The sequence below is a fragment of the Nelusetta ayraudi genome, unplaced genomic scaffold (assembly GCF_046127955.1).
Source record: "Nelusetta ayraudi isolate G7.1 ecotype Tasmania unplaced genomic scaffold, CSIRO-AGI_Nayr_v1 ptg000135l, whole genome shotgun sequence".
In the NCBI taxonomy this organism is placed as follows: domain Eukaryota; kingdom Metazoa; phylum Chordata; class Actinopteri; order Tetraodontiformes; family Monacanthidae; genus Nelusetta; species Nelusetta ayraudi.
In genome coordinates this window covers 20554864-20572165 of record NW_027466185.1, presented here as the reverse complement: position 1 = coordinate 20572165, position 17302 = coordinate 20554864, and the positions used below count along the sequence as shown (strand labels likewise).

Sequence of the window (17302 nt, the reverse complement as noted above, 5' to 3'; positions counted from 1 at the left end):
TCGCCGCTAGAATATAAGCGTTAAAGTTAATCTCAACCATGGTAACATTCGATACCTTTGGCATACCGTTCTACTTTGTACCTTTTGCCCTGTGTCAGCAGGAAAAGCACTTTGAATTTGTCTCCCGTGGCGTCACCGGTGTTGCAAATTGGTAGCTTACCTTCACATTCTGACTGGGAAGTGGCCGCCGCGCCGCTATCAAAACCAGCCAGTGACGAATATATTAGGCTTACAGTGCCCCAGCCTTTTGTGTCCTTTCCCGGCGAGACTTTCCAGCCACTGTCAAGGCACGTCCCCCTCCGAGACCCCGACGTCAACACTGCATATTTAGCAGAGAGAAGGGGAGAGAAGGTGGGCCGCGTTGGAAAAAAATTACCCCAGCGGCCCGCGCCTAACCGTGTCGGACAGGTTTATTCCCAGGTCGAAATTCAAATGTGTGGAGGTCGCAGGGAACGACTCGTGGACCAGCTGTTCCCCATCGTTGTCACAGTTGTAAACCTGCGTCTCCCAACACCTGCAACCGGCTATGAAAGGTAAAAAAAAATAAAAAAAAATAAAAGACCCCAAACATCTGCAGGATGATAAATCTAACCACATCCCCGCCAATTAGGGGGCCGGATGAGTTGGACGATGTCTCATCGGAATTACGTCGTCATGCCAGGACAAGTGCCCAGCACCAGGTGCTGACATATGCGGCTCTTGTTTCGACACACTTGTCACCCACTTATATCGCACACTCGACGTTCGCTCACTTATTTGCTGCCGTCACTGCCCTTTTCGGAAACATTTCTTCAGCTCCGCGGGTAATTTTCCTCTTCCTCCAGTCAAACGGCGACACACTTCGGTTATATCACGGGACGTCTTTGTCACGACCACACAGCCGCTTTCCGTACCTCCGTCTGGACGGATTTGACGAACGAAAACCTCCTATTTGCATCATTATTAAATTACACCCCCACCCCCACCCCCACCCCATCCAATTGTTTTCAAATGGAATCACAGAAACCTTATTACTCTGTGATCCAGTCCTGGCAGTCCGCTCAGTCTCGAATGGCGACTAGACGGCAGCCAAATCTCATTTCCTGTGATTCATTAGGTGCGGCGAAAGATGTCTTACCTGCTGCTAATCCCATTTGGGAAGAATACAAAACGATGGAATTCTCCTTGAGAAAATAAAAGAAGAAAAAATGAAGCGCGCCTCATGCAATCGCTCGCCTTTGTGCTATTGGCTGAACTGTGATTCTTTGAGGCATGAGTACAGTGGCAGGATTGCGCTTTCACGCTAAATCCAAAGCTAACAGCGCTCAGTGTCTGTTTTCCCCCAGAGCTTAATTCCTGCGAGCTATGTGCAATGCACGTGGGATGCTGTTGTTTATGCTAAACCCTCTCAAACACAAATCGGAGGATTGGCTTTCCTTGGCGAACGTCTTGACATAAAAAAAAACAAAACAGAAAGCCCCCCCCCAAAAAAAAAAAAAACGCCCCAGGGACTTCTTTGGCAGTGCTAAACTGAATGAAGTTAATGGCACAGACATTATTCCCATTTTTCACAGATGGGGTTAATTATCAGAAGCACTGTTTGAGATAGAAAACGATGATAAATGATGGATGAGATCCGAGATTGAAAACCATTAAGATGCGACAAAACCTGTGACTGCAGAGAACCTCGATTGATTTTAAAAACTCCTCCAGATGGAAGCTCTTCATCCGTGATCACCGTCGCAGGTCAGGGACATTTATTTCTTGTGTTTTACTGAGCCCATTATGAACTTCACCTGCTTGGTGCTTTGCCAGATGTAACATCTATATGAGGGTTTATAACAGGAGCTCAATGTAACGCCTTGATTTGTTCCCCCCCCCCGTTGTTATTGATGGCGTGCTTGGTTCACCTCGATGGTTGACATCTGCGCTCCTACAATGTTCAACCAGGAGGTAAATAAGGCTGGGGAGGTCTTGGGTGTCTGCTGAGACTGTCGCCCCCGTAACTCCACTACGGATAAGCAGCAGATGATGGATGGATGGATGGATGGTTATTGGCTTTAACTGACACTGCAATGCTTTCAATGCAAAGACACAAATTCAAACATAGAAAGATATTTCCTCAGTGACTCATCAGCCGTTAGCAGCGATAGTAAAATTTTGTGCATTTGCTCTGACTTACTCAAAGTTGGAGGAAGTTGTTTCAAACTACGACACTTCCATAAAATTCCTAACATGGCATTCTTTCAAGTTTCATGGAAGCGCACTCAATTTCCCCGCGTGTCAGAAATCAAGCCATTGTTTCGAGTACTTATTGACGCAATGTTCGCACACTGGTCTCCCTTAGTTTTCAGGAAGTCCAGCGTCGGTGCAAACTGCGAGATCAAGTACCGGCGTCGGGGCCAATAGCGGGTTATTCGTTCCTCCCCCCGGTGGATTAGTGCCGACGATACTTTCATTTTTAATCGAGGAGCAAAGAGCCGGACAGCACAGCTGCGCGGAGGCGCGACATTTCTCTTGGAACAGATGGCGCTGTGATAAAGTCGTCCGTCCGGGAAGAGAAGGAGGCCCGCCTCCTCTCGAATTCCCTTCATTTTCTTGCATTTTCTCCGTTCCCGACGAAAGGTTCCTTCGGCGGAAAAAGTCATGTCGCAACTTGCGCGCGGCAAAATCCGGCGTCTGAGGAAAAAAAAGGCCAGCTTCGGGTGTCAGTGGCGTCCTATCTGTTCCAGCGGCGTTGTCGAGCATGGTGGAGCGGCTGTGATACCGCTGTTGTAACACGCGGTGCCAGGCCCTCTGTTAGTCTTCGCCGGCCTCAGAGGCCAGCCCTTATCTCTGAACAACACGCCTCTCAGCTATTCACTGGCATACAAATGAAAGACTCACTTAGGGAGCTGCTCTCTGCTCGCACCCCTCCCCTTCCCCTGTCTATCCGCTCTCCTTTCGCCAACGTCTCGCTGTCACGCTAATCCTGTTTAGTCTTGGGAAGTCGGCGCCGCCGCGGCCGTATTGTGCTCCCCGGGACGCGTCCGAGCAAACGGCGAACTGACGCAGACGCGTCAGGGTTGGCGTGATAATGGCTTCAGTCATCGGCGAGCGGGCGCGCGGCCTCGCTTTTGTCGACGGCGGACTTTGCGAAGGCTTTGCGAGGCGGCCGACGGTATTTGTAAACCGAGCATGTTTCGCCGCCACGCTGAATTATCGCGAGCTCCGGCAAACTGCAGATAAAGAAATCGCAGATTTAATGACTTCTTTCCTCGTGCAGAAAATGTCAATAGTAAAGGTCCATTATTTTATTATATGAGCGGAACCTATCGAGCTGCCTCCCCTATCAACACAGAAACAATGTCTCTCTGTATGTTATAATATGTCTGAACTGCAGGTCAAGAATGAATGTGTGTGTGTGGCGTCCACTACTTTTGTCGGGATCGATGAATTACTTTTATCAAATAGCTGGTCTGCAGTCTCTCTTTCAACATCATCACACTTTGCTCACCCATTGTTAGAGCTAAATGAGGTAAATAAATACAGCCATGATACAAGTGTAATGTTCTGCTTTTTACCTCCACCAGACGCACAAACGTCCCTTTCATCCCTTCGTTGCTAAATCAAATTATCATCAAATTAAAAGCACATTAGTCCCAAGGACTAAAAGGAGTCCATAACAGCGCACTGTTTTGGCTGCAGTCTTGATCAACTAGATTGGCAGTGAAGGTCCGCTGCTGACCGCCCACTGATACATCCGTCCAAATTCTCAGGAGGACGGTCCAGTTACCACGTCGCATGTTTTTAAGCACAAAATAAGTCAATCAGATTGCTCTCACAAGGAAAACAGACGCGGGGACACACTTAAAAAGAAATAAAAGCAACTCAGATAGCACAGCTTAAATGTTAATGAATGTTTGTTTGTTTGTTCTTTCATAAAATGTTCCGATTGATTACTGTAATTGCCATTTAAATTGTTTTCATGAGGAAGAATCTTTCTTGTAGCATCTTGCTGGTGAGCATTCAGAGAGCCGCTCTAACTGAGAGACTTAACAAATATTACTATTATTATTATTCAAGAATTTATGGTCAACAGGAATACCAAAAAAAAGAAGCTGGATAGAACAGTGCACGTGCAATTGAGAAGATGAAGGTTGTGGGTGACTGGACCCAAAGAAAATGCATCTAACCATTTTAGTGCAACACATCACAAACCCTGTAGGATGTCTAATAACCTTTGTTCCATCATTATATATAAGTAAGTAGTTCATATCTAGTAAAGCCATATGCACTAACTTGGAATGCAAAGTTGACAGACTAAAGATAAAACAGAGTGACTTGCGGCGCTCTGATTGTCAATCTTCGTCATGTATCATCATCGACTTGTTTCCTTCAACTCGATGCAGAAATTGATAAGCGGCAGTACGAAAATACCTCCCGCTCTGACACAAGTCATTATGCGCAGTTGTATGTAATTGCTGTTTCATATGGGGTTGGAAATGAAATTCATGTGGGCCGGCCTGAATGAGAGTGTGATTAAAGCTCATGGCAAAAGGGCTGGCATGTGTGCAGAGCTCTTTATTTTTAAAGGGTCTCATGCAAACACGTTGTTGCCTATCTTCAAATTGTGTGCAATGGATGATGCGTCATATTAAATATTGTTCACCTTTGCTGACAGTAGGTGATAGTTGACATTTGAACCTCTGCGATCTGCGTGTACGGTGCGTCATCAAGTAAAGATCAAGCCTGTTTCCTGACAAAGCTCTACGAGAATAGTGCTTTTCTGTAGCTGTTCTCCATTATTATGTGCGCTAAAAGCAAAATGTATTTCATATATTATTGGGGTGGGGGTGTCTTTAATCAAAGTTATCAACTAAGTCAGTTGACCCAGTATCTTTTTTTCTCTTTTCAAATAAAGTGTTTTCTTGGCTGCCTCGAAATCACAGCTGCATGATTTTACTTTTCAATCTCCTTCCCAGACTCCCATCATTCAATATTTATAACCGCACTTGTTTATTCCAGCCTGCACCGGCTACAGAGACAGCTTTCGATGTACTGAACCGGGCTGGTTGGTTTTTTTTTTTTTTTTTAGTTTTTTGTGTTGTTTTTTTTCTTTTTTTCCCTGACAGAACCAGCCGTGTTTGTGACAAGAACAGACATTATCTCCGCTTCAAATGGGACGACAGTAGCAATTACTTCAAAAAGTATCACTCGCCTGAAACTGCTCCACATTCACAGGGGCTGTTGAGTTGCAGCTTTGAGCGACGAGTGCGCGCTTCGTAGTTTTTTGTCGTTCTTTTTACTCAGCGAGATGTAATGATATATTATTAACTATCATTCAAAGGCAACCGATGGTTAATGCAAATTTGCGTGGTGTAAACACGCGTGTACACGTGCAAAATGTTCGTTTTCCCCTCGCTTGTGTTTTTTCACCAACTTATGTCTGTGTGAAGTCATAGACACACCACGAGTCAAAAATAACCAAACAGGTTTTTAGTGCTCCACAGCAAAGTAGGTGCTTTTGCTAAAATGTTATTCAACGTGACTCTCGCTACAGCCAACGTGTTCTCCACCAAGCAAAGCCCTTTAGTTCTGTTGTTTAATAGTATTATTTAAGGTGAATAGCCCACCCACCTGCATGGATCCGTCACTTTCATACTTTCGACACAACCTAACCCGTCTCAATGCCTCCTGAGATGAGAAAGATGCTTGATTGTGGACTTGATGGGAAATAAACACTGAAAACGCTTTCAGTTGGAAGTTGACAAGACGGCTTCAGAGTTCAGAGTTGAAATCTGAGCTGCTGTTCACTGATATAAATACTGAGTTTTTTATATCCTTTTGATCCTGCAAACATGCTCCGTCTGGACCTCCTAGAAGAGATTTTTTTTTTGGTATGAATTCTTTGTCAGTCCATTTTCATGTCATTTTGAAAGAAACAATTTGGAACTGCCAACAGTAATTATGCTCTATTTTGTGTCACAATTGACATGCGAAGGTAATACCAGTGAAAATTGTGACTCCGCGAGTCCTGTTTGATCAGCCTGTTTTAAACTGCTTTCAGTAGCTCTGCCTTGTTTGTGATGTTGTATTTCTTGGTTTTTTCAAATACTTTTTTTTTGGTGCTACAGAAGTCCGGAAGTACCGCCGTTAAACAAACCTACCTGTTGCATTATAAACACTCGGAATAGTTGACTCTGCAAGTACTGCAGATCTGCAAAATTTCAGTTACCAGGAGGGACTTTCGGTCTCTTTATGTTACTTCTAAACACGGAGAACCTAAAGGGAACCAATACACCGCCTACTCACACTGAAACAATAAAGAAATCACAAACAAGACATGAAAGTCACCCTTTGGGACATCCAAGTGAGGGTCTGAGCAGCAAAAATAAAAAAAATAAAAAAACGAAGAAAGAAAATGACTGAAAATGCATTTGTCAGGAATTTCTTTTGCCCTGAAACGAGGAGCATTACTTTTGAGAGTCGTATGCACATGGACTTAACTTCTGGAGCGATTAGCTTTAAAAAGTACATATATATATATCAAACCAAACGCTGTCGTTTGACCAGTCCGTATTTCTAATCAGGATTCTGGCCCTTTTATAACAACGTGACAAGCGTTTTTCCTCCACCGCTAAATCTTAGACGTTCATTTCGAGCGTGCAAAATCGGGGGCAGATGGAATTAGCCCGAGACACGCGCATGGCGGCGGCGGCAGCGGTGGGTGATGAGTGAGGCGTCGCGAGGCGTCAAGCGCCTTTTGTGGAACATAAGTCCCATTTATCCCAAATTAGGACGGGCGCGGCACTGGCTGTCTTTGATGTTCGTCTTGGCGGAGGCCTGGGTGGGGTTGCAGCCGGGGTTGGGGGAGGCTGGAGGATGGGGACGGTGGGCTGCAGCACAAACAGATGTTCGAGGCTCGCCCTTTGAGGTGGTGATGAAACGCCAGGCGCGGCGAGGGTCCCCACCGCATCCCGCTGTCAGACCCAGTCGGTAGGCACGGAGGCGAGGGGTGCACGGGGCTGCTTTGCATCCAGGAGGACCCGAGTAAACTGACCTAATTTTTGTCATTTTTGTGAAGCAGATTCGAAGGTTGCACGATCCACCTCCCCAAAACGCATTGGACAAATGACACGGGCAGCTTTTCCCGTCAGAAAGTTTTGCTACGCCGACGACGCTGTGACTTTTATTTTTTGCAAACTGCTTTTTGCAAGCGGGGCGGAATCTATCCCAGACAATCCCACGTTCAGCCATCACGATTCAGAATATTGTCTTTTAACTGGTTCTTGCTGTTGCGGAGGATGTCATTCTTACAGTGCATAATTTTCAATTTTTAAAAAAAAAAATGAAAAAAAGAATGTCATCAGAGTGGTTTTACTTTTGTTTCAGGAATACGACGACGGCTACGGGGCAGCGTATGATGACCAGGGATATGAGTCATATGACAACAACTACAATAACCAAGGACAGAAGTAAGTTCTGCTGTATTTTTGTTTTAATCGTGGTTTCAACAACAATGTTTTAACTTAGTCATCTTCATAGCATTGCAACATATGATTTAAAGCATTCGTCACGACATGTCTGACATATAACTGCTCAAATTTCGGAGCATGTCCTAATTTTAGTTAACCCCCAGGAGATGTTCACTCTAATCCCAGTGTGGCGTGCTCGGATAGGAAGCTGCCCTTATTAAATTGAGAAATATTTGAGTGAAACCGGTTGCAAAGTCTGTGGAATATCATAAAGTTGTGGAACTTGGTCATCAGTTCCAGACACAGGCCTGAGACATTGATGTTAAAGGTTTGATTCTAGCTCCACACACTTGTTCAGCGCCATGGGTGCTTTTGTTCTCCAAACTGTGCTACTCACACTTTTTCGCAGTTGGTGAGAGAGACACTCGGACACTTTTTTGGGGGAACTTTACTTTTAAGTCAAGTTATGTTGGTTTTATTTAACATACTTTAAAAGGTGACTACGAACCTCCTGAGAAAGTATTTAACTTAGATTAACCCCTTTTGCTATGAATTAAGAGGCGCCAAAAAGGCTAAACCAGCAGCTTTTCAAATGATCTTATAAAAGAAAAGCAATAATTCAGTTACTTTGTTTCAATTAAGTAACTTAGTATACATAAATCAGGCATGGCAAAGAGTAGTTCTGTCATACGAGGGTAAAAAAAAAAAAAAGGGAAAAGCACAAAAAATTGGATATTGACAGATTGGATTCTGGCCTAAACCCAACCCACAACCCTAACCCTAACCTTTCAAGGCCTCCTTCAAACGTGGAAATAAATCGGACACCAGTTGGACATTTGCGAGTGCATCAGTCGTGTAAGAAGACAGATGGGATCTTCCCTGGCGTTGAGAGTCGTATGTCATGGAAAATGGAACGATGACGCATCTTAATGACTGTTATTATATGTGCTAATCAATGTCCCCGCGGTGCTAATGACTTCATGGAATAATTTCTGTCTCCTCTGCCTTGCAGCGTGAATAATATCCCATGTTAGAACCCTGACAAATGCTTTGGAAAGGCTGTACCTCAAAGTCTTTTTCGTTCCCATCTACATTTATCACCACTTTTTTTGTTTTTGTTGCGTTCCCCAGATTTGCATCAAAATCGTGTCTCAGTTTTCGCAGGTGTCGGTGTCAGGTACCTGGTCGCTTTGAAAAGTCTATGTAAGCAAACAGGGACGTCGGCCACAAATTGAGACCGATTTTGAATCCAGCCGGAGACAACTGAGAAAAATAACTGAATTGAAAATGTGTGTTTTCGCCAGAACTCGTTGTAACCCTCCACGCCTGAATATAGGATGATGAAGGAGGTGAAAGCCACTTGGCTTGTCGTTGATTTCGAGCGTTTTAGCTCCACATCAGTTCATTCCACTCGAACAGAACTGAATAAAACAAACCCGGGACATAGACCGTGAAAGGTGCTCATGGCATTATGGGCGCCCGGACAGTTCTTATCGGTGAGACGTCTCCAAGCAGCTTGAGAGAACGCTCGGAATCAAAGAGCAGTGGAATGACGTGATAAGTTGTATTTTTTTTGCCTCTCCGTGCCTGTACAGAGTGTGAGGCCAATAAGCGTTTGGGAGACGGCAACAATGTCAGATTTTACACTCCTGGTTTCAAGCAGCAGGATTATTAAGGCGTGCAAATTGAAATAATATGCACTTGTTTATAATAAAATGAACGACACCTGCTGTTATGTAAAATGTAAAATATATGTAAAATGTACTACATTTTAAGCGGTCATAAGCCCCTGCTCCACCGGCCACAAAACGTCGTGAAGTCCCGCTACTAATCGGCATTTGGTGGCAGTGGAGCAGGCTCACCGGGCCGCGCTGTAGCGCGACATAACGGGTCAAACAACCACGGCAAGCGACCCGGGTAATTATCGGCTCCGATCGGCTCCGCACCGATCGGCTTGCGATGGAATCGGGACACCCGGGACATCACCACCTTTTTTTACCTGCCGCACGGGGTGACATTGAGCGTTACTTGCGCTAAGTCATAATATCGCGCCAGTCGCGGCGTATATCAAGCACTGATGCAAAAGTATTCGATCACGTTCCGTCAGCGCTCGATAATTGTTCATTGTCCTCTGGCTGTTTCGCTCGCGCACAAAATGGACCAGACGCCGAAAGGATTGCTGCACGGCGGGAAGCGGCCGCGGAGGTGCGCAGAACGATTCTACAGCCGAAAGTGGCCAACGACTAAGAACACTGGCCGCCACCAGACTCCTGAATTCTGTCGCACTTCATCCACGCGATCTCAGCGCGATGACATCAGCAGACACGCGGCGGTGAAAGCGGAGGGGGTGCAGCTTGCCGGCGGGGGTGGGCACCCCGCTGGGTTTGTTCCGTGGAGAAGGGACTAAATGCCGATCGATTGCGCTAAAATTGGCGTTGGTCGGGTTGATTCAGGTTTCAATAATACTCGCCCCAACGTTGGCATTGGTATCAGATCGATAAAAGAAGGGTGGGGTCGATACTTCATCCCGTTTCAGCAAACAGGGTTTTTTTTTATTTTTTTATACGTCTTTCTGACATAAAACATATCAGTATTGGTATCGGTATTTGTGTCAGAATCAATAGTTCTATAATTAATAGGTCCATAATTGCTCTGGTTCGTGCAACCAAAACATTTATTTTCTGTGTGGGTGGAAGGTTGAACTGCATTGAAGAAGCTACTTTTGGAAAGACACACCCGCATTACGTGCGAACAAGGCTATAATCGCCCCTTCCAATACCAGAGCATTTAGCAAAGGAGTTTCCCATTTTAATGCCAAAGAAACAGCTGTGAGGGCAGGTCAGACCGTTCTAGCCGGGGACCTGCCCAGCCAGCCGCTAGATATCGATTCTTTTTGATTTTTCTTTTTGTATACCCAGGTATCCATCTGGCTGCCCTCACTGCGCGAGGTCAAAGGTGCTCGTAGCAGCTCGTAGGCGTCCCCTCGCATTTATCAGCACTGCAATGCGCACCCAGTCCGCAAAATAATGATCGCTGCCGCATTATTGTGTCAAGATTCGGATCGCGTCGGACCGCAGCGGGGGAAAAAAGTGAGAATGGGAATGAAAACATTCCTCGGTCCTTTTGGCTTTTTGTGAGCACGGCGGCCGATGTTTTGCCTTTGTGCAGGTGTCAGGATATGTGCCACCCAGACTTTATCCATCTCTTGTGTCATATATATACATGTATATATATGTGTGTGTATATATATATATATATATATATATATATATATATATATATATATATATATATATATATATATATATATATATATATATACACACACACACAAAAAGCTGCCCCTGTGAATAATGGTCAGGTTTCTGAGGGTTTTTTTTGTGTGTTTGTTTGTTTTCTTTTTCCTCAGCAAAGGTAGAAGCAGTGGCAAGGGGAAGACAAAAAAAAAAAAAAAAAGTCCATCATGTCAAGGCTGCAGGCTGAGTTGACTCAGAGATTTTCATGTCTTCTGTCTTGCGGGAGGCAACGCAACTAATAGGGCACAGACATCGAGTCCTGGGCCTCCAGAGACGACTGATTCACTTACTTCTTCTCTTATTTGTGCATCCTGTGTCCTCAGACGGGGCCGCTAATCCAGGCTGACACTGAACATGTATGCGGCATGCGCTTATAAAACGACTTGTTTTGAAATGTTTGTCGCTGACTCGATTAAATTTGAACTATTTGCCCATTCGTTTAAGATACACTGTAAAAAATGTTTCTTTTTGACGTCATTTTCATTTTTATTTTATTTTATGTTTTGGCTCCTGAGGGCAGCACAAGGTACCCAGGACTGGATATTGTGACCATGATAATTGGTATAGACACAGTAATGCAATTATAAATCGACGGGTCTGTGCATATAGCATTACAGGCTAGCACTGATCCATTTATTGTCGTGAAATATTGCATTTCGTTGGCAGCGGCATCATTTTCTCCTCTTTACATAGCTCCCTCCTCCTGGCGGTGCCAATCCTATTTAGCTTTGTGATGGACAAAGGTGCCTTATTTTCGCTCCCTGAGCCTGAGGAAAGCCATAGCGGGTCGCAGCTGCAGCAAGGCCTTCGGGAAACATGGATGTGTGTGTGTGTGGCGAGCATGTGGGACAAGAGGTCTGCTAACAATGTTTCTGAAGCCTAGGGAGCTCCCAGTTACCAATCTGAGCTCTGACTGCGTGGCAGGATTTCAGTTGCCAGAGGATAACAAGCTCAACAATTTACAGTCTCCCTGTCACGGCGTTCTGGCCAACGGCATCACACCGGGGAAACCGGCCTGCCGCTTGCGAGCACAGAGGGAGGAGGAGGAGGAGGAGGAGGAGATGCGTAACGTTTTTTCCACAGGCCCCTGCGCCGCAGCGAATGTACTGCTGAACCCGCACATTCGCTCAAATGACCTTTAATATAAAAATGCATTAAAAGGAACATAAAAACAGGAAATGGGTTTTCGCTGAGCTAGGAGGGACAAGAAGCAGTCAAACAATTAGGTTTTTGTTAAGGGAGAGAGAGAAAATGCGTGGGTTTTTTAGTCGTCCTGCTTTTAACAAATAGTGTTAAAGCTAAGTGGCTAATTTAAAGTCCCTTATTTATTTAGCTTGGGAGTGAAATAAGATGAGGTTGTCCTCAAATTTTAACAGATTGATCAAAGAAGTATATTTGTCTGTCTACCTATCTAGCTAGCTACATCGATAGCTAGACAGCTAGTTCTCACCTCTAGCTTTAATTCGGTTCACTTTTTGAATGTGATCCAAATGTTAGTAAGTCAGTTTCACAGACCAGCCAGCTATCTCGATGAGATCTGAAGACTTGTCCTCCTAATTCCAATAAACTTTTGGATGTTCACAAGGTTAAAAAGTCTGTAGTCATTCAGTTTGTTCACTCCTGCCGTTGCTAATGTTGTGTGAGTGACATGAGCATTAATCAGGCCCGCGAGAAGAGTTGAATACATTCCAAGCTGAACTTTTTCAATGCGTGACACAAAGTGCCGCCTGTTCATCACAAGCACAATGAGCCAGAGGACACTTTGACACACCAACGACTCGGGCTGCTTATAAAACCAGTGAACTTCTCAGTTGTGTATTTACCACTGCCCGACCTCTGGAGTTAAAGCAAGAATTGGCCAGTCAAAACACATTGCATGTCAAAATGATTGTTCGAGCAGCGATTTAAACCCTTTAAAGTGGTCTGTTTTCAGTCTTTCCTCCTTGACTTATTCTTGTTGGGCTATTAGAACTGCCACTAAGTCAATATTTAGTGGAATAATATCATCTGTCGGCCAGAAGTCGTGTGCACTAAGACGTAAACAGACAATGATGCAATGGTTTTTATCTGCTTAGGAAGGAAGTTGCTGCAATGATAAGAACAGTTAATTCAATAAATAGCATAAGCACAAGTGCTTCAGTGGTGCCTTTGCCTCTCCGTCACCAGGAGCGACCTTGATAAAGTAAAGCAGCCCTCGTTGTCACACGGCACCTGCACCAAAATTGTTTTTAAATCAGCGGCAATTACCGCCAACTATTAAATTTTACGATGTGCAGCGTTCATAAGAGCTAATTACCTCCGAGTACCATCGAGTGACACATTTTAAAAACGTTTATTGTCGCGTAGTGGTTGTGTGTTTGTTACCTTCCGATTTAAAATCGTGACCGTAACTTAGGGGTGGTGAAACGCAATGATAATGTGTACTATCTTTAATTTGATAAACCATCAATAGAAGAGCATCTTGTTTTTGAGCAGAAAAGCGCTATCGTGTAGAGTCAAAGCAGCCTCATGAACCGCTGCATTTCAAATCAGAGTATCGGTCAGTTTATTCCGCATTTCCGTCCTTGCGTTCACATTTTGCGGCGCGCCCTTTTAATCGAGGAGTCAAATTTTAAACAATATGAAAATCACAGATTTCTGAGCTGTCCATTCAACATGTAGTGCTTCCAGATAGGTTCCATTCAAAACTGTCAAAGCTGCCTCAAACTAGTTTCTGATTTTGCTAAGATGTATTAACGTTAAATGCAATTTCATGAGAACAGTGTGTTTTTAAGGAAGCGCTCGAGTCTTGTTCAAATGTATCCAATAGAATAAAAAGTTTATCAAAAATGTTGATAAAGATCAACAGATCGACTTTCTTTTTGATCTAAACGCTCTGTCTCCCTTGTGACCTTGTTGGTGTTGGTGGCTCGTCGACGAGAAAATATGAAACATGAAACAAACACTTGCCTTAAACACAGTATTTTAGCGTCATCAGTATGGATACTGAAGATACTGAAGATAAAATACATCAAATAAGCATGCTTTTATGGTGAATGCCGCCGGAGACTATAAAACTTTAAGGTTCTGCTCTGCTGAAAGAGCAGCACCAGGGGCTGGTCTAAACTGCCTCCCCCAAATGAGACAAGACAACCTGCGTAAATCCTCCGTACACATTCTGTCAAACTGCGCCCAACTAAGAAACTCTACAACACAAATCAGATTTGAAAGGCACAATGGAACCCAGCAAGCCAAAGACGCTGGACTTTCACTCCGGCTTCTTTCTCTTTCTTTTTTTTTTTTTTTTCAGAAGCCCCAAAGACTTTCTGATAGACTTACACGTCTCTGAGGAAAAAAAAAAAAGTCAGAGAGAAACCTTCTGAAGCTCCGCTTCAGCGTGACAGCCACGGCAGCAGTCTGGGGCTGTGAGCCCGGCTTTCACTTCCTGAGTTGGCACGACTTGCGTCGGTGCCTCAGAGAGGGGAGGCGAAGGGCCTCATCTCGGGAGAGATACCTGAGGCTGCCGTGGCTGTTGGGGGGGCCAAACTAGTGCTTGGGGTCAAGGTGGCTGAACGCGGGGGAGGGGTGTAGGAGGGGGCAGGGTGGTGTAATAGTGACACAATGTTTGTAAGTTTCAGCTTATGGTCGTGCTCTCACCACAGAAACCACGCCATCGTTCCACGTCTGTTCTTTCTTTACAGATTTAATGTGCATACAGCACCTTTTCTCTCTCTTTTTACAAGTTTTCTCTGATATTTCCCCCTCTGAACTGCTGGAAGGCCGCATAGCGGATGGATGTTTTTGCGCTCTCTTATTGGCGCAACAGGTTACACGTGACTCTAACCGCGGCACGCATGACAACAATATCATTACGCGGGTAAAGAAAAATAGTACCGACTTTAAACACTGATTTTGTAAAAACGGCAGGATTACAAATGGAGAACTTTTAACCCAAAGTCCATAAGGGTATAGTCTAAACAAAAGTGCATTTAAAAAGTAGTGCCAAGACATGGGAACGAAAATCATTTTCTCGCCACTTTCACTTGGCTCACCTTATGGCCTAGTGGGTATACTTGCGTTGAGTGAGAGAGAGTCTTTAATGTCATCAGAAGCGGTAGCAGCGGCGACGCCTCTGTAGGGAAATGAGAGGGGATGACAGCTGCTGCTTGGACACTCGGTAAAGGGGGAGGGGGGAGGTCACGGCGAGGTCGTCTCCCGCTGCTCGGCTGTGATCAAAGCATTATTTCATACTTGACACCTCAGAAGGCACCCGGGCCTCCCGATGCCTCGCACCTTCCTCTCACATCTCGCCGCGGCGGCAGGGCCCGGGGAGGACGGCTGTGTGACAGCGTTTTAAAAGGGCAGACGCTGCGGGTCCCCGAGGGGGCAACTGTAAATCTTGGCGCGCGCGGTGGAGAATCTTTGCCGCCACTGTGATGTTTTCTCGGTTGAAATCGATTCGCTAAAAAAAAAAAAAAGGAAGAGAGCTGCGAAGAACGCCGACCGGGAACCCCTGAACGCCACACGGCTTTGGGATCTCTTTCTCCACTGCTGCTGTCTCGTGCAAAATAAGGGGTTGCGACTCCGCAAAGGGCAGTGGCGGTATAGGTGGGGGGGGGGGGGGGTGATGTATGAATATTTCATTGGAACGCTAGCTCTGTATCAGATGCCGAAATGCAAGCTATCAAAAACTGGGGCAACCTCCTTGACACTTTTGTCGATGCAGAGTCCTCCTGCAGGGACACTCGATATATACAGACACGCGTTGAGGATTTGCACCGGCAGCTTCCGAGGGCTTCACAGCCCCCGCGCTTCCACGTCGGCACTGGGGCATCCAGGCTTTATTACCGCGAAACGACAGAGCAGTGAGTTATTGGGCCCCTCTGGCGGAGCAGCAGCCTGTAAAAGGAGACAACAGGATGGGTAGTTTGTAGTTTTTACGGTGTTATAGACGGTAAGGTGTGCAGTGGTCATGATTGGGGGGATTTGAGTGTTGCGTTGCGTTTACGCCGACTCGATCGTATTTTCTCCCATATCGATCCTTTGATTGACACCTTCAGTTCATCAGTTCTGGAGCATCAGAATCGCCGCCTGGATAACCCTGCACGGGGGAAAAAAAAAAAAATGCTAACACTGGCTTAGCTTTACCCGGGAAGTATCGAAAAGCAAGTCAAATGCAGCAGATGTGAAGTGACCTTCTAATCTAAAAAAAAAAAAAAAAAAGAAAGAAATCCTTCTGAGGATTCACGGCAGCACTGAAGTTGCTTTCAAAGCACACACAGCTTGTCAAGATGACGGTTGCCAGGTGGGGACAAATTTCCCCCGCTCTGTTCGTAGAGTAGTAGAGCTCAGATTTACACCCGTTTCCGCATCTCACAACAAAGAGCGTAATGGAGTCAAGCGATGGGCTGAAGAGTGAGGGAGAGGGATCGTCGCGAAAAACCGCCCCCCCCAAAAATTGAGGAGCACTAACGGCCCGTCGAACGGCGAAAAGGAGGACTCATTAGCGTTGCCAAATCTTCTCCGTGGGCCATCACGCTCCTCTTTGTGGCTCTTCAGCAGGGGACGCCCACATCGGAGATAACGTCGCAATCAGCCTCCACGCTGAACAATCACCATCGTTTGAAATGGCAAAAGCTTCATTTCGGGCCGAACGACTCTTTCTCGCTTCTCTCATCATTTCTCATTGTATGACGGTAAAAATCATCGCCTCACTTTCGTAATCAGCGACTTCGGCGGTGGCCAGCTTCTCTTTTTCTTTTTCTTTCTTTCTCTTTTTTGTTCCCCTCTCCTCGCTGTTCGCTGTACCTTCTCGCGCCTTTTTCCACGCATGAGCGAAAATAATCGCAACAAGCGGCGCTTGCTCTCGTTCCTCCCGAGGGGGGTAGGGGGGGGAAGCGACTCTAGAGAAAAAGCCAAGGCGTCATGTCGTTACCTCGCCAGACCCTCGTTACGTCCTCGATTTCTTCAGATTCATCACGACGGATGCGGAGGAGTAATGGCGACGCCTGAGGGAGGGAGGGAGGGGGGGGGGGACGGAGACTGCCAGAGGGACGTGTACCGCATCATTCAGGTTTTAACGCCGCCATCTGTTTTTTTGGCCCCGGCGAACGGCTGCGGCGGCGCTTATGACGCGAGCGCCGTCTTTCAACGGCGGTGACAGATGCTCGGGAGCGGCGGGGTCTTTTACCTGCGGAGGAGCGGGCGGGAGAATCAGACGTCTGATGAAAGAGGCCCATTTACCCAAGACGTGTTCCGGGCCACTCGGGTTCCGCGTGACAACACTGTTGCCCGGGATGTTTTTATTCATTTATTTATTTATTTATTTTTTCCCCGTGATCGGCGAAAGGTGGAGAGGAAACAAAGCAGCAGGTTGTTGAGCGTCAGACTCGAAACAGCAAACCAGTGGGCGAGTCATCAACGTGTGTCTGGCGGAGATCTTTCGCAAGCCGGATCTAAAACATTGAATCTTTTGTTTATCGGTTGAATTTTCTTCACAGTCAGCCGAAATGATGTATGCGCACATCAGGGAAAAAAAAAAAAAAAAAAAAAACTTACGTAAACATTGCAATACCAAATGTATTCAGACAT

General features: G+C 45.7%; 1 protein-coding gene across 3 annotated transcripts in view; it reads left to right on the top strand.

Moving 5' to 3' along the window:
- Positions 1–17302, top strand: part of khdrbs3 (KH domain containing, RNA binding, signal transduction associated 3) — a 101160-nt gene that overhangs the window by 72665 nt on the left and 11193 nt on the right. For all 3 annotated transcript variants that reach the window (XR_012923823.1, XR_012923822.1, XM_076011860.1), the window contains exon 7: positions 7354–7436. Coding sequence is in view for 1 of the 3 variants with exons in the window: in XM_076011860.1 (XP_075867975.1) it covers positions 7354–7436 (83 nt within the window). In the remaining 2 variants the exon portion in view is untranslated. The remainder of the gene's footprint in view (positions 1–7353; positions 7437–17302) is intronic.